The sequence below is a fragment of the Urocampus carinirostris genome, chromosome 12 (genome assembly GCF_059441175.1).
Source record: "Urocampus carinirostris isolate Australia breed hairy pipefish chromosome 12, RoL_Ucar_1.0, whole genome shotgun sequence".
NCBI classification, from domain to species: Eukaryota; Metazoa; Chordata; class Actinopteri; order Syngnathiformes; family Syngnathidae; genus Urocampus; species Urocampus carinirostris.
In genome coordinates, this window is record NC_142360.1 from 8,271,846 (window position 1) to 8,297,244 (window position 25,399).

At 41.0% G+C, this 25,399-nt stretch overlaps 1 protein-coding gene across 1 annotated transcript; it reads left to right on the top strand.

Moving 5' to 3' along the window:
• The first annotated feature begins 3,430 nt into the window (after positions 1 to 3,430).
• Positions 3,431 to 20,686, top strand: tubgcp5 (tubulin gamma complex component 5). The gene is made up of 22 exons (XM_088349863.1): positions 3,431 to 3,751; positions 4,119 to 4,172; positions 4,297 to 4,405; positions 4,472 to 4,568; positions 4,710 to 4,789; positions 4,979 to 5,114; positions 5,276 to 5,393; positions 6,008 to 6,097; positions 6,279 to 6,372; positions 6,446 to 6,680; positions 13,114 to 13,316; positions 13,409 to 13,781; positions 14,817 to 15,015; positions 15,083 to 15,271; positions 15,383 to 15,565; positions 15,652 to 15,736; positions 16,698 to 16,818; positions 16,899 to 17,047; positions 19,624 to 19,749; positions 20,191 to 20,279; positions 20,351 to 20,451; positions 20,530 to 20,686. The coding sequence occupies exons 1-22, from the start codon at positions 3,618 to 3,620 to the stop codon at positions 20,574 to 20,576; spliced, it is 3,012 nt and encodes a 1,003-aa protein (XP_088205989.1). The 5' UTR covers positions 3,431 to 3,617; the 3' UTR covers positions 20,577 to 20,686.
• The last annotated feature ends 4,713 nt before the right edge of the window (positions 20,687 to 25,399 follow it).

Genomic DNA, 25,399 nt, shown 5'->3' on the forward strand with positions numbered 1-25,399 from the left:
GTCGCCATTGCTGTTTGGTTCAAAGCGTCATCCCACTCTTCGGTTTTGAGCCCTACCTCGGCATAGATGGGCAGCGGCCTGTGACACTAGACATCAATTTCAGACAAAAAAATCTGATTTGACTATTCAGAGCGCACTGAGGATGACTTTTTATGTTCTTTTGATAAACAGTGAGGTTATATTCCATGTTGATATCAGTTTTAATTGCAATAACATAGATACTAAGCTTTTGAGATGACATTGATAAGCTATAAATCTTATCTTACATTTTTATGCAAAACACTATATATATATATATATATATATATATATATATATATATATATATATATATATATATATATATATATATATATATATATATATATATATATATATATACATATATATATATATATATATATATATATATATATATATATATATATATATATATATATATATATATATATATATATATATATATATATATATATATATATATATATATATATATATATATATATAAATATGACCACCACAGGGTACTTCTTGCACTCCCGCTCCAGCGGTTTTATATATAAAACGGTTTGTGTTGCGTTTTTGGTAAAATATAAGAACTTGTTCTACACAAATTTTCTTTTGTTTATATTTTACATACAGTAGTCCGTCTTGTTGTGAGTAAACAGGTGCCATGTTATGTTTGTAAGGTTTATAACGGTTAATAAGGGGAATTGCAATCATCCATGAGGAGATCATTTGCCTGAGGTTGGCAGGCATGGGAATATTAAAAAAAAAAAAAACACTTGTGGTTGTTTGAAGCCGGAAGCAGCAAACATTTACCAAAAGAGAAATCTAATGCAATCGTTGGAGAGGTTAATTCATGCATTTAGGTTTCAAAATTTAAAAAAACGTATAGTAAAATACAAGTCTAGAGTCAAGATTATGTAGGTGGCTTAAATTTTAAAAAGAGCTAGATTTTTTTTATGGGGCTTTTTAAGAGGAAAAATGCAGTAGTCTAACACAAAAAGCAGTAGCGTCGGTGAGGATGTAAATGTTGCTAAATAAAAGCAGGCCAGGTGCAACGCAGAATAATAAGAAATAAACATATGTGAAAAATAAAAATGAGATAATAATAATGAATATTAAATTCAGAATAATATCTGAGGGGTTCAATGAGAGTTTATTGAAATAATGGACATACATTTTTTAACATACTTATAGGTCGACAGTTTAAAAACTATCTTACATAACATGAGCCTCACCCAAAGGGAGCCAGCATAATTGTCTGCCATTCTGCTGTGGCAGGTACCTAATAACCTCAAAAAGGGTAGGCCAAAAAAAAAAGTTCAATTGTGCGTATTGGTCACTTTAATTCTGCATAGTTTTTATTCTTCCTTGTGCTTTTTAGCACTCCTTTTTGGTTTCACACTGTACAGCCATATCCCTTTGAGTATCTACCCCATGTGTTGACTTAGATATATGCTAATTAGTGTTTCTTTTGTTTTTATTCATTGTATTATCTTGTTTTTTTACGTAATTCTGCAATGCTTAAGTGGTGTGCCAAGAATTGTACACTTAGGCTTTCACACCAGTCTGAATTAATGATGTGTTGTTAGGAAACGAAACCTATTTTATTTGTGAGGACTCAGTGGTGTGGCTGACCCCAGCTCCACCGCCAGACCAAGTTCCCTGGGTCCGACGGCCCCAGAAGCTGCCCCGGACACCGCCCCCGAGCATGGTCCTCTCGAGGAGCCGGCAATACGGGCTGAGCGAGAGGGGAAGGGCGGGCGAAGCGAATTGCCCCATGCTACGCGGATGCGCTCCACGATAAGCCTGTCTTTTGTAACATAATCTAAATTAACCGACCAAATAGTATAAACAAAGATATTGAACAGTGACGCGTGGATTCTAAAAGAATAAAAGTCAGCAAGAGACAAGCCATGCCCGACCTAATGTACCGACCCGGCCCGAAACCCGGATCGGGTCATCCCAAGCTTGGGTTCGAGCATAAGATCGTACCTCAAGGTTGAAAGTGACAGACAAAACCTATTCCTGCTTGCGAAAGGCTTGCTCTCTTGAGTTTTGCTATCAAGCCAACACAATATATTGTATTTACTTGTGCTGCTTCTTTCCTCAAGTTTAACTACCGTTTGCACGATCGCTTTGGTTGATTACCGCCCCCTAACCAGGGATAGTTTGGGAAACCGATGACTCTGGGAATATTAGTAGGAACCAATAGGCGTAAGCCGCGTAACTAATGTGCCTGTGTTGGGAGTTGACTAAGGACATTAAAGGTAAGGCCCATTCCCAGAGATGCCAATAAGCTTGGATGTATGATTAAAGCAGCATAAAAAGTTACTCTCCTCTCGTGAGTCTTAGTCATACAGACAATGTATAGAACATTTGAACGGTGACATTTACCAAAGCCCGCTAGTAAGCACTCAGACGCCAACTCGGAGTCTGATTGGCTAAAGCAACAGCTTTCTCGAACACCGATATTATGGAAAACGGCCTTCAGAGAAATGAAATGATCTGCATTTATATAGCGCTTTTCAAGTAAATGACTTCCCAAAGTGCTTTTTTTAGTGTGCTCCACATTTCCCAATAGCGGCCTTGTATTGCAGCCATGTAAGACGCTAACCTGCTTATTGGGGGTATTAGGGGTTCAGTGTCTTATCCAAGGACACTTCGACATGTAACATGGACGAGCCGGGATTTGAACTGGGATCCCTTGATCCCAAGACGAGCGCTCTACCTCCTGAGCTACTGCTACTGTTATGACGGTCTCCGGGTAGAAATCTGAGCCTGGCAACAACAAATGGCTAAAATGTGATTTATTAAATTTATTAAATAAAAAAGCACACATCTGGAAGAAGCACAACCAGGGAGAATCTGACAGAAAATTTGTGATTATTAAGAATTATTGACCATTGATGGACAAAATATGATTAACATCACATGATCTCGGGCCCTTACGGCGCACTACTGTAGCTTTTTTTCCCCCCTTGAAAATTATTATTTTAAATTGTGGTTTGACTGTTTCATGACAATTTTGGTTGTACTGTTCCGATGTTCCAAAAAGAGCCAAGGTTATAATATCTTTACAGGCAAGCTTGGTATTCAAATAGTACAGCAAATTTAGCTTACAACACGAATTTAAACGATAGAGAGCCAAGAATAAATGTGGCGTGAATTCGGCATTACCGGCTGTTTATGGAACAATAAATGCAAAGCGTTCTAGACTACAGATCGTTCTAGACTACAGAGACCACTTTCTGGTTTTGCGTCGTCACGGCGCGATGCATTGTGGGAAAAGCGAACAAAACAATGTCTCTGTATTTGTTTAAACTTTAGATTTTTGTTTGATTTCAAAACAAAATGTTCAAAAATTTATATTAAAAATAATTGTGAAAAAAAACAAAAAGTAAGTCCGTCTTTTGGATTTGCGCATGCGCACATTGACTACGGAAGCAAATTTTGCGCCCGTGACTGAGTTGCTACCGTAAACAAAGCTGTTCCTGCTGTATTTCTAATAAATAGCGTTATAAAATACTCCACTTCCTATATTAGCTCTTTGTTCGATGTAATGTAGTCAATCGATACTTATTTTGCCACATGTGACGCCGGGCTCAACTATGGCTCACCGGAGCACCTTTGAGAATGAAACTGAGAGGGAGACGAAGGAGCTGATAAGATGCATGAGCGGACTGGAGGATGAGGAGGACCACAACTTCCAACTGGCGTTCAAATTTGCTTGGTCCAATTTCAGGTACAATAACTCTTTTAACAATAACTCAAATTTGTTGTCCCTCCTTCTATTTTCTTTATGTTTCTTGGATCCCCTAAGGATCATATTTGGACGAACCTCCTACTTACAGTTCACAATGATAGAAAAAAAGCGACCACAATTTTTATCTGAAGCCAAAACGTTTAATAAAGAATCACAAAATGAAAAAGGCATTCTTGGTAAATATCAATCGGATTTGGGGACAATGAAAGTGTATCTTGAACTAGTTATTGTTTTAGATGACAAGGTATTTGTTTATAAGCTCACAGGTTTGCATGCCCTGCAACCCAGGAGCTCAGGAGATGTTGCTAAAATAAATATCCCCTTGTGTTTAAATTTTCCTCTTCAGGTTCCATCGTTTCCTGGATACATGCAGCCAAAAAGTAAAGCGCAGTGTCGATGGGTATGTCTTTTGGTTTAAAAGTTACATTTCTTTTGACAGATCATAAAATATATTGTATTTAAAAATTTACACTTGTTTGTTTCCAAGTGAAATAAAATGGGACTGTACTTTTTTTGTGATGCAGAATCTATGAAAAGCTCATGGTCCACTCAGAAGTGAGTAAGGCCGAAAGCTGGATGAGGCTTACTGACGAGTTTCTTGACTCACCCCTGCTTAACATGAATGGAATAAAGGTAAACACAATCGTCATAGTGTTTTATAATTTATGTATGTTTTAATAATTGTCTGTGGTTTTGCAGACTGAAATACACTACAGTATACTGTCACTGCTCCTCCACTTATCAAACTCCCCCTCCAACACAAACTTTACTGAGAAGCCCCGGGTGAAGGAGGCCGGTGAGTTTGCCGTATTCTTCGAATCAGTTTGATGTCAGAGTTTTAAGTGAACAGAAAACATCTGATTTACAGTGTGGTACCACAATAACCTCTGCAGTAGGGGTGAACATTTAATGTCATAATTTTATATCCACCTCATAGAACCAAAGGACAACTTTGACTGGGCAAAATACTTATTGGAGGTTGAGGACATCGACAATGGGCCTTATCCAGATACCCCTGTGAGTGTTGAGGCCTTTACTTCTTCATGTTTGTTATGTTTGCCTTCACACACACAAATATCGATGATAATAACCGATGGAATAATTGTTTGGATACTTTAAGATTAAGATTTTTGGTAGCGATGACCTCGTCAATTTCTTTTACACTTCAAGAAATTACTAGAGGTCTTTTTTTGGGGGGGGGATCAGGAGTGGTCTGAGGAAGAAAGTGAGATTGAGGACAGCCATCAGCCAATCAGCAGAGAAGATTCTGGAATCCAGTTGGACAAAACCCCCCAGGAAGACAAAGACCACAGTGACAAGACGGTTTCAGTGCCATGGACAGGTTAGCAGCAATTGCATTTGCGCCCAGACCTTAATCTATTTAGTGCTCATAACTGTAACCCAGTTTTTTGAGAAGTCAATGTATCACTGCCAATCAAAAGCCTTCATAATTGACTATTAATATTCAAGGAGGATATGTAATTGCTGTGTTTTGTTTTGCAGTGGGTGAGCCTGATGCTAGAGCATGGCTGGAGCAACACGTGGTGACGCCCTACTGGGTCCCGCATGCCCCCCGATTCACCCACAGCCTTCATTTACACTCCAACCTGCTTAATGTTTGGTAAGACTCAAGCCAAGAAACTAATACGATGGCTTTTTTTAACTTGAGTTTTAATCGTGCTTTTTACATTTTTTAAAGATACAAACAACAATCAAAAAAGAAAAGAAAAAAAACAAAGGGAAAGAATGGAAAAAAAAGAAAAAAATAGATAAATAAAACAAGGCAACATTGCAGTGTTGAGTCGTATCTTCCATGCTCGAGTCATTATTTAAAGTTCAGTTCATTAGTGGTGTCCTTATTTTTCCTGTAGTCTATGCATTTTCCCATTTTTCCATAAATTGGGTCTCCTCTATTCTTATTCGAAATGTGTTTCTCTTACAAATAATTCCTCCACAGTCCACACCCACTGCTCCATGTTGGGGGCCCCTAACCAGGGATAGTTTGGGAAATTATACCATAATCTTGTTATTACTTTCTCGCTAGCGGTTAGAAGACATTTTACTAGGTAATCATACTTTTTCTGTAATATTTCTTTTGTTGGGTACATACTATGGCCTCTTAGTGGTGGTAAAATCTCAGTTATTAATAAAAATCAGTGAGCTCCAGGAGAGCTAGTTGTAGCTCATTAAAAGTCATACATTTATGAGTTTCTTATGACCCTTTTTCCTCTGCAGGGACCAGCACTTGTACAACACCGATCCTCTGTATTTGCCTGAAGAAAAAGCTTTCGTTACTGAGAACCAAGTCATCCGGGAAATATTGTGGTGAGTTGCATGATCACATTTTTAACTTGGGACACTTTGTTTGTTCGTGTTCAAATAAGAGTTTACCGCAGTTAACTTTGAACTTCATGTCTTAAAATAAACTACACTTTGCCTCAATAACAGTTATTTCTTTAAATACATTTTTTTTTATACTACGTTATCAACCTTTTTTGTATCATAGGCTTCTTTCTGGGGTTAAGAAGCACTTCATATTCCAGCATCATGACGGGAAAGTGTCAGTCAGGAACAATGTAGTAGTCACTCATCTCACCAGTGTAGGTGGAAAAAACCCTGTAATACTGTTATGCCTTGAGATATAATTGGTCCAATGTTTACAATTTCCCACAGAACTGTCTCCGTTCTGTGCTGGAGCATGTGGCCGCATACGGCCAAGCAGTGTTCCGGCTGCAGAGGTTCATCGATGAGGTGACAGGCCACTGTCCTGAGCTTGGTCCGTTCGGCTCGAAAAAGAATTCCGAACCTCCATTTAGGACCTACCAGGCATTTGTGTGGGCCCTAAACAAGTACTTCACCAGCTTCAAGGAGGAGTTGGTTTCCATTGAGAGAGAGCTTGTGTGCAAAGGTAAGTACAGTAATCCCCTCGGTTATCGCGGTTAATGGGGACCAAAACGAAAAGTGAAAATCCGCGAAGTAGCGACGCCCCCCCTTTTTAATTTTTTTTTAAATTATTATTATTATTTAAAAAAAATAAAATAAAATTCAGACCCGCGAAGTTCTGAACCCGCGAATGTGGAACCGCGAAGTAGCGAGGTCCCACTGTACCTTCAATTAAATAGTGCTGTATAATCATTTAAACATTCAATTTCAATTCAATTTTTAAGATGTTTCAATTAATGATGATGAATAGATTGATGGACTTTACATGTCCGAGAATACTCAGGTAAATTATTTAGTAGGTGTTTTTCAATCTAAGGCAATAATCACCCTCAACAGAAAACTAATGAAACACTGGTTACCATGCAAATAGAATATGCAATCATGACAAAAGTGGTTTCGGTTCTTTCTTTTTTTGTTTATGCAGTGTCTGAAACTCATGACAAAAAGTTACAGGACATCAGGGCAGACAACTTTGAAAAGTTGCCTGCCCAGCCATTAAGTTGCCTGCCCAGTTTTCCCAACTTGAAACACAATAAGACGACTAGTCGCAAAAAAAAACAAAAACAAAGCATTGTTGCAAAGTATTAAGGATGGATAATCAGAATATATAACAGAACAACACTTTAAAATTAAGTATATTTCAAATCTACTTATAACATTCATTGCATGTATGTGACATCTCTGTTTTCCATCTGCCATCAGTATGTACCTGTATTTACTCATCTACATTCATGCAATGTTTGCGTTGCGTGTCTGCTACAAGCCACGTGAACTCCTCTTTCCACGATGCTTTTAATGTTTATGTTTTGTAGAGTCATGTCAAGTCAAGTCAAATTTATTTATATAGCCCTTAATCACAAAAATGTCTCAAAGGACTGCACAGGATTACAGTTACAACATTACACAATTACCTCATCTTAAACCAGCAAACCAGCATGCGGGCAAGGAAAAACTCAAAAACCTCAGTGTGAGGAGAAAAGAGAAACCTTGAGAAAGGACCTCACATGTGGTAATCCCCCTTCCAGGATTGAACAGGGTGAATTACAATTAGCATTACTGTATTCAGAATAGTAAACACTAGGTAAAATGTTGAAAATGTCCGGAAAGAGCATGACATCAACGACGACGCCAGCTGGTAAATGCAGGGGTTGACATGCTGCAGGTCAGACCCCGGTCCGTTGACCCATCCCAGATCATCCTTCTCCTTCGTATCAGCCAGGCAGGCCTCAGAAAAAGACAGGACAAAACAGAATACAAGGTGGGCATCAATCATATGCTTTGGAATAGAAGTGTGTCTTAAGCCTCAATTTAAAAACTTCCGTTGAGGTTGCAGATCTTATCTCCAGAGGCAGGGCGTTCCACAACACCGGGGCCCGGATGGAGAACGCTCTCGAGCCCGCAGACTTCTTGGCTCTCGGAGTCACAAGTAGACCGGCATTTTCCGAGCGCAGACTCCGTGCAGGAACATAGGGGGAAATCAAATCGGAGAGATAAGAGGGTGCAAGCCCATGCAAACATTTATATGTTAATAAGAGAACCTTAAAGTCACATCTTAAGTGGACTGGGAGCCAGTGCAAGTTGGCCAATACAGGTGTAATATGCTCAAACTTTTTAGTCTTAGTCAAAAGTCTAGCTGCCGCATTCTGAACCAGCTGCAAACTTTTAATGCTAGACATCGGGAGACCAGAAAGCAATACATTACAGTAATCAAGCCGAGAAGTAATAAACGCATGAATTAAAATCTCTGCATCTGATTGGGACAGCATTGAACGAATCTTCGCAATATTACGGAGGTGGTAGAAAGCTATTCTAGTAATATTTTTCACATGTAACTGAAACGACAGGTTAGGATCAAATATAACACCTAGATTTTTGACCGAGTCACTATGGGTGATATTACATTTGTCTAGGTTCAGGGTAATGTTTGAAAACAAATGACGACAGTGAGCTGGACCAATAATCAACATTTCAGTTTTTTCTGGGTTAAGGCGTAAAAAATTATTTGACATCCATCTTTGAATCTCAGTAAGGCAATCCTCCAGATTTCTAAAACTTAAATGTCCAGTTTTTTCCAGTGGCACATACAGTTGAGTGTCATCTGCATAGCAATGGAAACTAATATTATACTTGCGGATAATGTCACCAAGCGGGATCATATAAATACTAAAAAGAAGGGGGCCAAGTACAGAGCCTTGAGGAACACCACAAGGGACATTAGATTGTTTAGAGGTCATATTGCCATAGTTAACACATTGCATCCTGTCTGACAGGTAGGACCTAAACCACGAGAGTACAGTTCCTGAGATACCAATGCGTTCTAGACGAATCAATAATATGTTGTGGTCGACCGTATCAAAAGCAGCGCTGAGATCCAGCAGCAGTAACATTGATGAGGCACCAGAATCTATTGTTAAAAGGAGATCATTGGTTACTTTTGCAAGGGCTGTCTCAGTAGAATGATTTGCTCTAAATGCTGACTGGACAGTTTCAAAAAGGTTATTTTCTGACATGAAGTCATTTAGCTGCTGTGCAACGACCTTTTCAAGTAATTTCGCAAGAAATGGCAGATTTGACACTGGCCTATAATTACCTAGGCTTTCTGGGTCAAGGTTAGGTCGCTTAAGCGTGGGTTTAATGACGGCAGACTTGAAGGCTACAGGAACAATACCCGAGGATAGCGATATATTAATAATATTTAAAACTGATGGTCCTAAGATCTCAAACAGATCCTTCACCAGTGAAGCTGGAAACGGATCAAGCAGGCACGTAGTTTGTTTGGCCCTACTGACCATCTGTGTTAGATTATCAAGGGACAATTCATTGAAACTGGAGAATGTTTCTAAACAACCGCTGACACAGTCCATACCTAGCACCTCCACATCTTTGATATAGGAGGAGGAAACAGAGCGTTCTTTTAAAATTTCATTCCTGATTAGTTGAATCTTTTTATTAAAAAATTCCATAATGTCATTAGCAGAATGAGTGCAACCATTTGGGTTAAGTTGTTGTCTGGTAAGTTTCGCCACTGTGTCAAATAAAAATTTTGGATTATTCTTATGTTCAACAATAATCTTAGAAAAATACGAAGCTTTAGCTGAGGCAAGAGCTACTTTATATTTCAGCAAACTGTCACACCAGGCCAGTCGAAAAACCTCCAGCTTAGTAGTGCGCCATTTTCGTTCAATTTTTCTGCAACTTTGTTTGAGTAACCTAGTTTCTTCAGTAAACCAAGGTGTATTCTTCTTGGGTCGGAATTTATACTTTAGGGGCGCCACAGAATCAAGAACATTTACCAAAGCAGTATTGAAGTTGTTTGTAAGTGAGTCAACAGACCCAGTGTACGAAGGGAAGGCTGCAGTTACCATAGGTAATAATTCTTTTAAGGCTAACACCGTTTTAGGGCGGATATTGCGACTGCTAAAGCCTATATTTTCCTTATCACAGTAAACATTAAACAACACCTCACATTTAACAAAATAGTGATCAGAGATGGCATTAGGATACGGTAACACTGTAACATTTGAGGCTACTACGCCACGGGTCAGGACAAGATCTAGAGTGTTCCCATCTTTATGAGTTGGCACATCAACTCTTTGATTGAAACCAAATGTATCCATCAGTGACTTAAATGCAATTGCAAGTGAATTTGATGGGGAGTTTATGTGAACATTAAAATCACCAATAATTACAACATTGTCCGCATACGTAACTAAGTCTGTTAACAAATCAGAAAATTCTTCCAAAAAATTTGAGTATGGTCCAGGTGGGCGATACACAACAACTACATAAATTGGTGTTGACATTAAGGACCTCATAACAAGTGCTTCAAACGTTTTAAAGCTAGTAGGGGTATTAGAAGTAAATTTCAACCTATTTTCCGATATAAGAGCAACACCTCCACCTTTTTTGCATGGTCGTGCCAAGTGCGCACTCACAAAGTTAGGGGGAGAAGCCTCATTTAACACTACAAACTCATTTGGTTTCAACCAGGTCTCACAAAGGCCAATAAGGTTAAGATTGTGTTCATTAATAAGGTCATTAACAAGTAAAGCTTTGGAGGCTAGTGATCTAATATTAAGAAGGCCAAGCTTCAGCACTGTCATAAATTTTGTTAGGTTCTTTTGAATCTTTCTTCTGGGGCTGAAGTTTTGGCTTGATTCCTAACCATGTGCGTATACTTTGGAAAATGATATGCAAATGCACGACCTTATAACGCTCGGGAGAGTCCGGAAGCACGAAGTTATTCGATGCAGGCTTCTGATTGGCTGCCGATTATGCAAATTGCTAAACCGAACGAAGATTTTGAAATCGGAATAAAGCAAACGTTTGATTTGAAAAAAAAAATGTAGGGGGGAAAAAAAAAAAAAAGAAAGGTTTATAAAGTTGTCAGCCACCCGGGCAGAGACTTTTTGTAAGTTGTATGCCCGACGTAAAAGATGCACGTCCGGGCAGATGTTATTTCAGACACTGGTTTATGTATTTATTTTTTTCAATGTTAATTATTTTTATACCATTACTCTTAACTTTTTTTTTTAAACTGTGGTATTTTATCTTGTAAATGTTTTTACATCATAAGGATGGCCCCTTTTTAAAATTGCTGTGCATATCAAATGTTACAATAACAATAAATTATATTCCAAATGTCCGACCGCCTTTGAAAGCACCTCATTGTTATTGGTTACGCTCATAGTGGCTGGTTGCTAAAGACGCTAAGGCAGTATGGAGACGACGCGTTATGATTGAGTCTTCTTGGTTCAAGAGGCTGGTGTCGCTAATGTTAACGTAGCTTTCATCACTAATGCATTAGTGAAGAAGCTGCTTAAAAAGTTACTATTTTCTACCCTCATAACCAATGTTCCCTCTAAGCTGCGCGCTTGCCAATTGCGCACTGGCCAGACCTTCTCTGCGCACAAGAAAATCTGTCCTGCGCACAAAAATCAGGGCTGGAAATAACAAAATTAATTCACTCGCAAATTTGGCCAAAATAACAGTGCATGCAGGCAAGAACAACGGCAGTTCCCTCTGTTAGTGTTTTAAGTGCGGTATTTCGAAGTCAATGTCAGCACCGGATTGATTAAATGAAAGCAAGCATGCATGTGAGCTCCAGTTCTTGCACCAAGAGAGAAAGGGGAGGATAAGTATAAAGGCTGTAAGGGGAGGGGAGAATGTAGAAGATGGCTTTAAAAAAATATATGGTTTGTTTGTTGTTTTGTTTTTTGATCACTAACACATTGAAATATGGAGAGACATGTGTGGTTTACTCTGATTATCTCCTGCACAGTTGGAAACCGTAGCTACGTGATCTTTCTTGGCTATGTGCCTACATCAATTTTGCACACAAGGTTCTGTCTCTTTTTTTGGAGAAGCGGCTTTTTGTGCTCGACTCACTAAAAATAGCCGTCTTTTTCAGTTCCCAAATGGCTCTTCAGATTGTTTTTGTTGAAAAAAGAAACAAAAAAAGAAAAAGAAGAAAAAATGGAAAAGCAAGAAGAAAATGAAAAAAAAAATCCAGGGGAAAATAAAAAAAGGCAAAAAAATGGAAGTAAAAAGCTGGAAAAAATAGAAAAGGAAGCAACAAATAAAGTATACTAGGGAACAATAGAAGAAAAAGGTAAAATAAGTGAAAAGCTAGGAAAAAGAAACAAACGCAGAAATTAATAAAAAAAAATGGGGTAAAAAACCGGATTGCTTTGATCGCTCCTGTTTTACATTCAAATATTTTGTAAATATATCAAGTCACTCTTTTTGCCAACATTGTACTTCCACTAAAAAGTGTGATTATTTACAATTCTGTACTGTGCAACCAACTAAATACATCCACAAAGTGTTAGTACTATTTAAGAAAAGCTACTTTTTAAAAACAGAAATCTCAAATAATAGTTGTTGAAAAAGCAACTGACGTGTGTGGGCCGTGCGACCTTTCCAACATTTAATTAGCTAATTCATAAGAATTTGAAAAACTACCTAGTGATGCCGTAAACTAAGCAAAATGTATTTTCTCAGGTTTTGGACATGTTTGATAATGATTTGGTTGGAATGCACATGATTGATGTTGCTCACTCTTGTTCCGAGCGATGCTCACAGATTTTGTGTGATTGCTCAGATCTGTGAAAGCTTAGAGAAACAATTGTTATCCATGTTAGTTGTTTTTGTTGGCGTTAGTCAAATGTGCTACTTCCGCTTTTTATCAATAGTATTTGTTGTGCAATAAAATATTTACAGCTATAAAAGGGGGTTTGCCTTAAGCCATTAACAATGCATTGTAACTGACGCCACTAGAATTAATCGAATTGAATAAAAATTCAAATGATGATATAATCAGAAACGGAATTACTGTAGTTCACGGGATGTTGCTAGTTATGATTTTGTCATCAGTTTTATTTACTGTCCTTCTACAGATGAGACTGTGACCCTGTCTGCCGTGCTACAGCGTCTCAGGCAGCACCTCGCGCAAATCAAAGTCCTGCACAAGGTTTTCTGCACTGGAATTGCTGAGGTACCCCCTGGCACCGCCAATGTGGTGCGTGCATCTCACTTGCTCAACACGCTTTACAAGGCCATCATCGAGTATGACTGTGTTGGAGAAGCTTCCGAACAAACGGTATTTTGTGGGATTTGGGGGAAGGTTTTAATCTCTTGGTCAAAATTGTTATGGAAGGTAATAAAGGTCAGTTAATAAACTTCATCCATCAGGTGGCTCTACTATTTTCACTATGGACTGAGACCGTAAGGCCATATTTGGAGATAGTGGACGAATGGATTGTCCATGGAAACCTGTTTGATCCTGCTAGAGAGTTCATCATCCAAAGGAATAAGGATGTGGCGGTGAATCACAGGGACTTTTGGCACGCCACCTACACATTGTACAGCATTTCGGAGACAGTGGAGAGCGAGATGAGCGACGCGGCCAGCGGCAGTTCCGGAGGGGACGGCGGAGCAGGAAACCGACAACTCACGATGGTGTCCTTTCTTAAGCCTGTTCTTAAACAGATCATTATGGCCGGAAAGTCCATGCAGCTTCTTAAGAACTTGGACCACAAAAAAGATGCACATCAGTCCTCAAGAGGTCAGTTTTTCTTATGTTTTATTAAAATTAAACGATGATAAGTTTATAGTTTTGTAGAAACTCAAAATGATAAGAGAAGATATCAATGAAGTTTGAACCTACAATAAGAGGAGTTCACACAAACCTCAGATAAGAAAATCTGTTCTAAAAAGCCCTCCCCTGAATCCTATCTTTTAATTACATTTCCTAGATTATACAAATACAGATCTGCCATAAAGGGTGTGGAATCTAGGAACGGCAATGTGATTGGCTGAGAGTGACACTGATGTAAACAGTGCATAATAGCAGTAGGGTGTAATCGTCATAGTAAAGAATTGGCATTCTATGCAATTTCCTTTGCAAGTGTACAATATTAAAAACAATAAACTTCTTAAACAGGAAGCTGGGCGTTTTGTTTTTGCAATCAGCCCCTTTGAATCTTGGAGCACCTCTCTAAAATTGAAGTAAAAAAAATCTCTGAGCTAACTGTACTGTGGGAAGATGGATGCAGCAAAGCCCATGAAAGGAAAAACGCCAAATATCAAGAACTGGTCCAACAGTGCAGGGACAAGGGATGGCAGACCTTGCTATTCCCAGTGGAGGTCAGGTGCAGGGGCTTCCCAGCACAGTCTGTATGGGACACATTAACAGCTCTGGGAATAAGTGGATGGGAGAGGAAGGCAGCTGCTTAAGGGTGGGGGAAGCCGCGGAGAGAGCCTCTTGCTGGCTCTGGAGTAGGAGAGAGGAGTTTAGCTGGGGACCAGGTGAAGATAAGCAGTGACTGGCCATCACTGCTGGCCCGCCAACTCGAGGGCGTTGTGGTTTAGGGTCAAAACGCCCAGTGACAGTTGGACACCACCAGATGACATCTTCTACTGGTTGAAGGCTACACTCACTTTTTGGACGACCGCAAAGTTAGCACTGATTAGAAGTGTATGGAATAGCTCTAATTTAATTTTTCCATTATGTGCATGATGATAAGACTAATGTAAGGGAATTCGTCTGTTCTAATAAAATAGTTCATTGTATTTGCCAATGACCATTTCTACAACGCAGATGCAGAGCGCAAGAGTTTATACACCTTGTTTTTGGAGTCGGTGCAGTCGCGTCTCCGCAGCCAGGACGTTTCTCCGTCTTGCGCCATTACCGAACAAAAGGCCACAAAGAAAAGCCTGATCCGGATGCAATCTGTCATCGCGCAGCATCTACAGATCGAAAATCTACATGACCCGCTGTTGGCTATTAACTTTGCTAGGTGAGCCCCCAAAACAATTTTCACCTGTTTTGATTGTTTTTAAATCATAGTTTTTGCTTTTCATCAGGTTATACTTAGAGCAGAACGACTTCCACGAATGTTTTTCCCGAGACGACTTCATCGTGGACCGCTCGTCCCAGTCGGTCACCTGCCAGACGTTTGAGCTCACGCTACGCTCCTGCCTCTATCCGCACATCCAGCAGCGGTATGTCGAGTGCTGCGGCAACCTCATGGAAACCCTCAAAAAAGATTACAAGTAAGTCATTTAGAAACGCCCTGACCCGATATGAGATCAAGTGCCGTTTAGTTTGGAGCAATGAGTGGTTTTTCAACATATCCTCTTTGCTTACACCTTCTTGATCTTCAGGTTGCTGGAGTACCTTCAGGCCATGAGGAACTACTTCCTTCTGGAGGCTGGCGACACCATGTATGACTTCTACACGGCCATCTTTGACAAAGCGCGAGAAAAAGAGAGTTGGCAGCAGCCGTCCTTCCTCAACGGTCAGCTGCAGGAAGCTGTTGGACAGCGCAGACTGGAGGATAGTAGCAGGTACTGCGGGGGTGTTCCCCGTTATACTGCATTGTGATGTTATATAAATACGATGAAATGATAATTTTTTTCTTTATTTTTGTGAGATTATCAATATACTTGGAGACAATAGATGCCGGTCGGAAAAAACACCCTGTCAATAATCTTGAAGTATTGACCCTAAGCTACAAGGTAGGTTTAAACACTATCCAAGAAGGTTTTATATAAAGTATAGGTATTTTAGTAGTTAAAGGGATAGTGTGTATTATTTGACCACCAGATATCATTATATTGTGTAGTGCAAACATAAAGGTGTGCTACAAAGCACAAGGAAAATTACAAACTACTCAAAGTGACCAAACTATCCAGCATTTTGCAAAGAAAGAAAAAAAGGAAAAGGGGGAAAGAATGGAAAAGGCAAAAAAGAAAAAGTAAACAAATAAAAACAGGAAAATGGGGGGAAAAGTAATTGAAGAACAAAAAAAACATAAATAACTGAAAAACCGAGTTTAGTAAAGAAGGGAAAAAGACAGGTTAATGTTTTTTTTGAGTTCCTTTAACAGCAAGATGGAGAACAATCAAGTTGAGACTCATGTTATGTAAAATTAATACAAATTTCTCCATCTACAAGTATTTCAAAATGCCCATTCATATGATAGTTCTTGTAGTTTTGTTTATTATGCAAATCAATATTGTTTTTTAAATGAATCAAGTTTTTTATTATCACTCGGTGGCGCTAAATGACACATGCGGTCCCTTTAAAGTATAAAAAAGGGTAGTATAATTGTATATCAATTTGCTTTATTTTGCAATTATTGCATTTTATGTTAACCAATAAATATGTAAATTAGTTACATGTTTTGCCTAATAGAACATAAAAAAGGTGCACTAGGTATATAAAGAAAATCTACCTGTACATACAATAAAATTGAGTATTTAAATTATCAGTGTTTTCATTTACTTTTATTTTCATATTTTAAATTTATTTTTTCTGAATGTATAGCTTTCTACCAAATAAATGTTTTTTTGTACCACTAGGAGGAACCAAATAACACACGCAGTACCTTTGTATATGCACAAGCAAATTATTATCTATAAAAGGATCACTAACAAATTCAATGATGATTTTTTTGTTTGTTTTACCCTTCCTAAGGTTCCGTGGCCTGTGGACTTAGTGATCAGCGCTGAGTGCCAAAAGATTTACAATCAAGTGTTTCTATTGTTGCTTCAGATCAAATGGGCCAAGTACAGTTTAGACACACTTCGATTTAGCGGTAGGCATTTTTTTTTCCTTACTTCACGTTCAAATGTTGAGTAATCAAACAGTAAGGGATCCATTGTACTTATTTGTCAGAGTTTGCAGAATTCACAAAGAAACAGGAGGGTGTGCAAGCGGATTTCGACAAACAGAAACCAGTCAGGCAGCAGATTCACCGCATGTGTCTGCTGAGAGTCAAACTCATGCACTTTGTCAACAGCCTTCACAACTACATCATGACCAGGGTGAGAACAACTGACTTCTCAATCACACATCTTCATTAGAACTGGTATTTCAAATTACAAGTGCAGAAACTCAACAGTGTGCCCTGTGAGTTTTCAATCTTATTTACCGTATTTCTTGCACTATAAGGCACACTGGGTTATAAGACGCGCCTCCCCAAAATAGTTGTTTTTTGTCACATATTTTCCATGCATACGGCGCACCGGACTATAAGGCGCTACAGTGGGAGCAAAACAGTCAGATAGTTCAGTCAAACTTATTAACCCCTTAACATTCCGACAGCTCGCAAAGAAGCAAATACGTGTCTCAGAAACGTACGGACACGGTCTGTACGATCTCACCAATCACTCAAATGGGTCATTCCACATATCATTAGGAAGATTAAACTCTTGGGATTCAAGAAATGCCAACCATTTCTTAGTTTCTATTCTCTTTTTGCTGAAAACTGTGGACAGCAAAGTATGAATTTCATTGTGCAGGGAAAGTGGTTCTTTACTGTGCATATGGCAATAAAACCTTTGAATTGAATTGAATTTAAAAAATAGTCTCATCAGAGAAACGTCAAGATCAGTTTGAAACATGATACTGGGAAAATACAAAGCCAGGGTAGCTCACCAAAGTCGTCTTGCAGCCATCACATTCAATAATAATACGCAACCATGGTCCTCTTACATCCGTGAGTGTAATAAATCAGACTGTGTAAAATATTTACATACTCCAAAACACGCTATAAGGTCGACAAATAAAAGAAAAAAACCCGCAGAGAAGCATCCCTGCATCGATGGACATTGCTTGTTGCTAGCTGTCTGTTTAGCCCCATAATTCCTGTTTACAAATACAGAGTAGTAAAAAAGGTTTTCTCCAGGCCATAGAGCAACCTAACTTGTGATTCTCATCTTTTTCGACCAATTGCAGGCTTTTTTTCACGCTATTTTAGTACAAGCCTGTAAATGCTTCTTTTTTTTTCGGCCTCCTTTACCGCTGAATAACTTTAGCCAATAGTGACCGATTCAAATGATGATTGACACATTGGTTAGGAAATGAAACGCCAGTATATATATATATATATATATATATATATATATATATATATATATATAATCCCAGCATACACCGCGGACTACTTCTACGGGGGAAAATCTAGTCGGCAGCTGCTTGCTTTAGTTGCGAGACTTTGTGACTCAATATTGATCCATATATAAGACACACTGTATTATAAGGCGCATGGTCAACTTTTTAAAAAAGATAAAGGCTTTAGTGCCTTATAGTGTGGAAAATACAGTACAGTAGAACCTCGGTTTTCGAACGCCTCTCAGTTCGGACAAATCGGTGTTCGACCAAAAATTTACAGAAATTCTTGCTTCGCTGTTCGGTCAAAAAATCAGAGTTCGAACGCCGGTACGCTAGGGTGCGATGCTGAGCGGCATACGGGTGTTTTAGCCCCTAATTATGCCTCCGAAGAAGGTCGGTGCAAGCAGGACAGGTGAATAATAATAATAATAATAATAATTTCCTTTGTATTGTCATTCTTTGTAACAATGTACACAGAACGAAATGTCGATACACCTGACCCGTTGTAGCGAGTCGATGCAGCCGCAGCCAACAGAGGGCGCCGCCATTATACCAATTAGGTATGTCTCGGCCGAGGCGCGAACCAGCGACCTCCCAGTCTCAAAGCGGGCACACTACCATCTAGGCTACTGAGCTGGTAAAAAAGACAAGTTGTTTGTACAACTATTGCCTTTAAGAAAGACATAATAGCTCAATATAAAAGAGGTGTACGAATTTCCGATCTTGCTAGTGAATACAGCATGGCTAAATCTACTATCAGTATAATAGTAAAGAATAAGGAGGCTGTGAAATCGAGTGACGCGGCTAAGGAAGTTAGCGCTATAAGCGAGCAACTGCCGCAAGTTTTGGAAGAGGTTGAAAAACTTTTGATGATTTTCCTCTTCCCACCGTCCACCACAAAGGTAAGAAATCCTATTCATAATTCTTTTTTAAATTTTTACACGTTCATGTTAGCATAATCTTTCGTACGGAAGATTACGATAACGCGAACGTACGATTAGCCTGGGTTAGCTTTGTTTACGTAAAACATTCAGGGTGTTGGAACTGAGCTCCCTTTCCAATGAAGCACTAGCCACTTTTTTTTAGAGACCTGGGTGCTAAATGACGTGTAAACGACCTGATTTTTTTATTTTTACACGTTCATGTTAGCTTCCGTACGAAAGATTACGCTAACGCGAACGTACGATTAGCCTAGGTTAGCTTCATGTTTACATTCAGGGTGTTGGAACGGATTAAATTAAATTACTTTTAATGGGAAAAACGATTTCGGTGATTGAACAAATCGGTTTTCAAACAGGGTTCTGGAACGGATTATGGCCGAGAACCGAGGTTCCACTGTATATGATTTATGGAATTTAGATTAGTCTGTAATTTGCTCTAATGTTTTATTTCAGTTAAATGAGCCAAAATGTGCTATGTCTCTGAACGCATATAACACATTAATAGTTCATACAATAATTAAACTTTATAAAAATCAATATATTATTTTAAATTTTTTTTTACCCAGATTCTGCACAGCACTGGACTGGAGTTCCAGCATCAAGTGCAAGAAGCGAAAGATTTGGACCAGCTGATCAAGATCCATTACAGATACTTAGCGACCATTCATGACCGTTGTCTGTTGAGGGAGAAGGTAATTTTAAGACGTTGAAAGGTTCCTGTATTCATTTTAAGATTTCTTAGTACGATACAGGGAATATTCCAGTACAGGACTATAAAAATACTCAAACATACACTGCAGCTCAGCCTTTGGCAATGACATAATTCGGCTTGTTTTATGCTTCTTGGTAAGTTGATATATCAGACTTGTCCTGTTTGAAACTAATATTATTGCACAATGAATGAACGGTCAAAATGATTAGATAAACGGTATTAACTGAAAATATTTATGATGTTAAATAATATTATTTTTCAGGTATTTTATTGTATGCAAAATTTAGTTTAGCTGGGAGATTTCTGCAAATATTTTAAATGGCATTGCATTTGTATGAAAAATATAGTTTTGTTATTGCGATGATCAATGTGACATTCCGATTCACTCCGTCCCTGACTCCATTATTTCCACGAACCTCAGGTCAGTTTTGTTAAAGAAGCCATCATGAAAGTGCTTAACCTGGTTCTCATCTTCTCCGATCGATGGCAAGCCGGATGTGGAGCCTGGAAGTAAGAACGCGTGTAGAAAAAAGCAATGTCAACGCTTAAATACTATTAGTGATGTGTGTGTTTTTATCTAGGCTTGAGTCGATTGCCAAAATGGAATCCGATTTCAAAAATTGCCACATGATATTGGTGACCATCCTCAACAAGGCCGTATGTCGTGGTTCCTTCCCGCATTGTAAGTGCAAGTGTTATGCAGCTTTGATTTATTGAATGCGCTATTAAGGTGCACAATTTTTGTTGTTGTTGTTTACAGTGGAGTCTCTCGCCCTTTCGCTGATGGCCGGCTTTGAGCAGTGCTGATGTACATGTTAAAGTAAAATGTCTGTCAACATATTTTTACCTTCTGGTAAGGTAGCAGTTCATGATGTGTTGTTGTTTAAAGTACAATAAATCCTACTAATTTGTTGTCATTTCACTGTCCCTGTGATTTTATCAGCATTTGCATTAAATGAATATTTCATTGTTCATTATCGACTCATTAGACAAAGAGTGTTTTTTTATGGTAATAATTTTACTTGTGAATGGAATTCAAACCAATGATGAACGTAATGTCAAACTAAATTAAAAAGTTATAGGAATTTTGAACTTTGAGGTCACGTTTAATGTGTTTTTGGGGAGAAAAAAAACCAATTGGAAATTGTGCTTCCTCATAATTACAAATAGGATATCAAGTATATCCATGCTAATACCAGTCCTTTTAATGTATCTGTATTTGCTATGGGTACCAATATGAGTCAAGTCAAGTCATGTTTATTTGTATAGCCCTTAATCACAAAGAGTCTCAAAGGGCTGCACAGATCAAAGACTATTGCAAACTACAGACTATTATGACACCACCCCCTCATCTAAAACCTACATGAGGGCAAATAATACACATATTATCAACATAAAATATAGGTTATTCATATGCTATAGCAGGGGTCGGCAACCTATGACACGCAGTGGCACACGAGGGGTTAACCAGTGGCACGCGAGCGCACGGCAAAATAAGGATATTTTTTTTAAGTGCATTTACCTGAAATTCAGACATTTTCAGTTGCGCGCCGTGTTTAGAGGCTTTACAGGCCCTCCTCCTCTGCTCCGTTTGTGAGCATCTGTCTGCGCGGCGCCGAGGAGAGGGAGAGATCCGTGTTTTAACCCAGACAACGAAACACACGTGCGCGATAAATGAACGATCATGACGGCTCCTCGAGCGAAAATATCTCGTTCTTTCCAGCTAGCGTGGACAGACTACTGAGGCTTTGTGCAAAAAATGACCGTGCTGTTTGTGCATTATGCCTCAAGAGCGTTGTACCTCGCACATCAAGTGTTGAAGTTCGTCAATACGTAACGAATCATGAACATAAATTCAAGGACGAGTCTGACAAGGTGGAGACATTAAAACGCGCTGTGTCCAGGTCCGGCAATCAAACACAGACCCTGAAAACCATTGTCACTACTAAAAACTCAATTGCTCCCTGCATAGCAAAACACGGAAAATCTTTTACTTAATGTGAATATATCAAAGAAGCGTTCTTTTCGAGCTCGGAGGTTTTGTTTGGTGGCTTGCCTAACAAAAAGACAATCAAAAACAAGAATAAAACACATCCCCATGTCAGCCAGAAGTGTTGAACGTCAAGAGGGAGGGGCTGGCAGAAAGCATGTGTGTGCGTGTGTGTTTTGATTTGATATTTTCTGCTATAGGATTTCATTGGTGAATAGTATGGTAGCTGTCCATATCACTTGTTTTTTGATTGTAGTTCATTGTTGATGAAGAATGGTTGATTATTGTGGTCAAAAGTTGAAGTCATGGCTGTCTACATGCATTTCCATGCGTTGCCCACATTCATTTTGAACAAGAATAGTGCTAGATAAATAGGTCAGTTATACGATTTCAATGTCTATCCATGTTGTATATTTGGACTAGTGTAAAATGACGGCTCGGTTGGATATAAAAAAAATTGTTGTGCGAGTCATTAATCTTCATCACCACTCTAGACGAATATTTTTCCACTTCAACCAGTGTGCTGTGAGAACAAAATTGCCCAATTTTATTGTTTTAAAAAAGCATGCCATTGTTCAGAATAGTTGTTTTCGTTCAGTGATCAGCTGTATAAGTAACATTTAACCATATCAGTAGGTGGCAGCAAATTGCTTTTTATTTTATTTTTATACACTTATTATCTGCTCGGGGTAGTAGAGGGAAATATGTTTAATAACTTGTTTTGTTTAATGAAGCTGTTTAAGCTCAAACTAAGAAGCACATAATTTTGCTGTTTTTATTATTTCCTAATTCCATCCATCCATCCATCCATTGTCTTCCGCTTATCCGAGGTCGGGTCACAGGGGCAGCAGCGTTAAAAGGGAAGCCCAGACGTCCCTATCCCCAGCCACCTCCTCCAGCTCATCCGACGGGACCCCGAGGCGTTCCCAAGCCAGCCGAGAGACATAGTCTCTCCAACGTGTCCTGGGCCGCCCCCGGGGCCTCTTGCCGGTGGGACATGCCCGGAACACTTCCCGAGGGAGGCGTCCAGGAGGCATCCTTATTAGATGCCCGAGCCACCTCAACTGGCTCCTCTCAACGCGGAGGAGCAGTGGCTCTACACCGAGTCCCTCCCGGATGACTGAGCTTCTCACCTTATCTCTGAGGGAGAACCCAGCCACCCTGCGGAGGAAACTCATTTCAGCCACTTGTATCCGGGATCGAGTTCTTTTCGGTCATGACCCAAAGTTCATGACCATAGGTGAGGGTAGGAACGTAGATCGACCGGTAGATCGAGAGCTTTTGCCTTTCGGCTCAGCTGCCTCTTCACCACGACAGACCGGTACAGGGTCCGAATGACGGCAGACGCTGCACCGACCCGTCTGTCGATCTCCCGATCTTACCGGATGAACTTTCTAGCCATACCTGGAGGTGGGGTCCGCTGGCGAGCGCCTGGTGGCCGGACCCTTACCCACGGGGGCCGGCCGGGCACAGGCCGAAGGGACGACGTGGGACCCTCTTCCCATGGGCTCACCACCTGTAGGAGGGGCCAAAGGGGTCGGGTGCACAGAGAGCTGGGTAGCAGCCAAGGGAGGGGTCCTTGGCGCGACGATCCCCGGCTACAGAAACTGGCTTTTGGGACATGGAACGTTACCTCTCTGGCAGGGAAGGAGCCCGAGTTGGTGCGTGAGGTTGAGAAATTCCGACTAGATATAGTCGGACTCACCTCTACGCACGGCTTGGGCTCTGGTACCAGTCCTCTTGAGAGGGGTTGGACTCTCTTCCACTCTGGAGTTGCCCGTGGTGAGAGGCGCAGAGCCGGTGTGGGCATATTAATTGCTCCACGGCTCGGCACCTGTACGTTGGGGTTCACCCCGGTAGACGAGAGGGTAGCCTCCCTCCGCCTTCGGGTGGGGGGACGGGTCCTGACTGTTGTTTGTGCTTATGCACCAAATAGCAGTTCGGAGTACCCACCCTTCTTGGAGTCCTTAGAGGGTGTGCTTGAGAGCGCGCCCCCTGGGGACTCCCTCGTACTGCTGGGAGACTTCAACGCTCACGTGGGCAATGACAGTGAGACCTGGAGGGGCGTGATTGGGAAGAACGGCCCCCCTGACCTGAACCCGAGTGGTGTCTCGTTATTGGACTTCTGTGCTCGTCACGGTCTGTCCATAATGAACACCACGTTCAGACATAAGGGTGTCCATATGTGCACTTGGCACCAGGACACCCTAGGCCGTAGTTCGATGATCGACTTTGTCATCGTTTCGTCGGACCTGCGGCCGCATGTTCTGAACACTCGGGTGAAGAGAGGGGCGGAGCTGTCAACTGATCACCACCTGGTGGTGAGTTGGCTTCGATGGTGGGGGAAGATGCCGGCCCGACCCGGCAGACCCAAGCGTGTTGTGAGGGTCTGTTGGGAACGGCTGGCAGAATCTCCTGTCAGAAGAAGTTTCAATTCACACCTCCGACAGAACTTCGCCCATGTCCCGAGGGAGGCGGGGGACATTGAGTCCGAGTGGACCATGTTCCGCGCCTCCATTGTCGAGGCGGCTGATCGGAGCTGTGGCCGTAAGGTAGTCGGTGCCTGCCGCGGCGGCAACCCTCAGACCCGTTGGTGGTCACCGGCGGTGAGGGATGCCGTCAAGCTGAAGAAGAAGTCTTATCGGGCCTTCCTGGCCTGTGGGACTCTGGAAGCAGCTGGCAGGTATCGGCTGGCTAAAGCGGAATGCGGCCTTGGCGGTTGCCGAGGCAAAAACTCGGGCTTGGGAGGAGTTTGGCGAGGCCATGGAAGCCGACTTCCGAACGGCTTCGAGGAAATTCTGGTCCACCATCCGACGTCTTAGGGGGGAAGCGGTGTGCCATCGACACTGTGTATAGTGCCGATGGGGCGCTGCCGACCTCGACCCGGGACGTTGTGAATCGGTGGGCGGAGTACTTCGAAGACCTCCTCAATCCCACCGGCACTTCTTCCTCTGGGGAAGCAGAGCCTGAGGACTCTGGGTTGGGCTCTCGTATCACTGGGGTTGAAGTCACCGAGGTTGTCAAAAAACTCCTCGGTGGCAGGGCCCCGGGGGTCGATGAGATCCGCCCAGACTTCATTAAGGCTCTGGATGTTGTGGGCGTGTCATGGTTGACGCGCCTCTGCAACATCGCGTGGACATCGGGGACAGTGCCTCTGGACTGGCAGACTGGGGTGGTGGTTCCCGTCTTTAAGAAGGGGGACCGGAGAGTGTGTTCCAACTACAGGGGAATCACACTTCTCAGCCTCCCTGGTAAGGTCTATTCAGGGGTACTGGAGAGCAGGGTCCGCCAGGAAGTCGAATCTCGGATTCAGGAGGAACAGTGTGGTTTTCGTCCTGGCCGTGGAACACTGGACCAGCTCTATACACTCATCAGGGTCTTTGAGGGTGCATGGGAGTTTGCCTGTCCGGTCTACATGTTTTTTGTGGACTTGGAGAAGGCATTCGACCGTGTTCCTCGGGAGGCCCTGTGGGGGGTGCTTCAGGAGTATGGGGTACCGCACAGTCTTATCCGGGCTGTGCGGTCCCTGTATGCCCGGTGCCAGAGTCTGGTCCGCATTGCCGGCACTAAGTCGGATTCGTTCCCGGTGAGGGTTGGGCTCCGCCAGGGCTGCCCTTTGTCACCGATTCTGTTCATAACT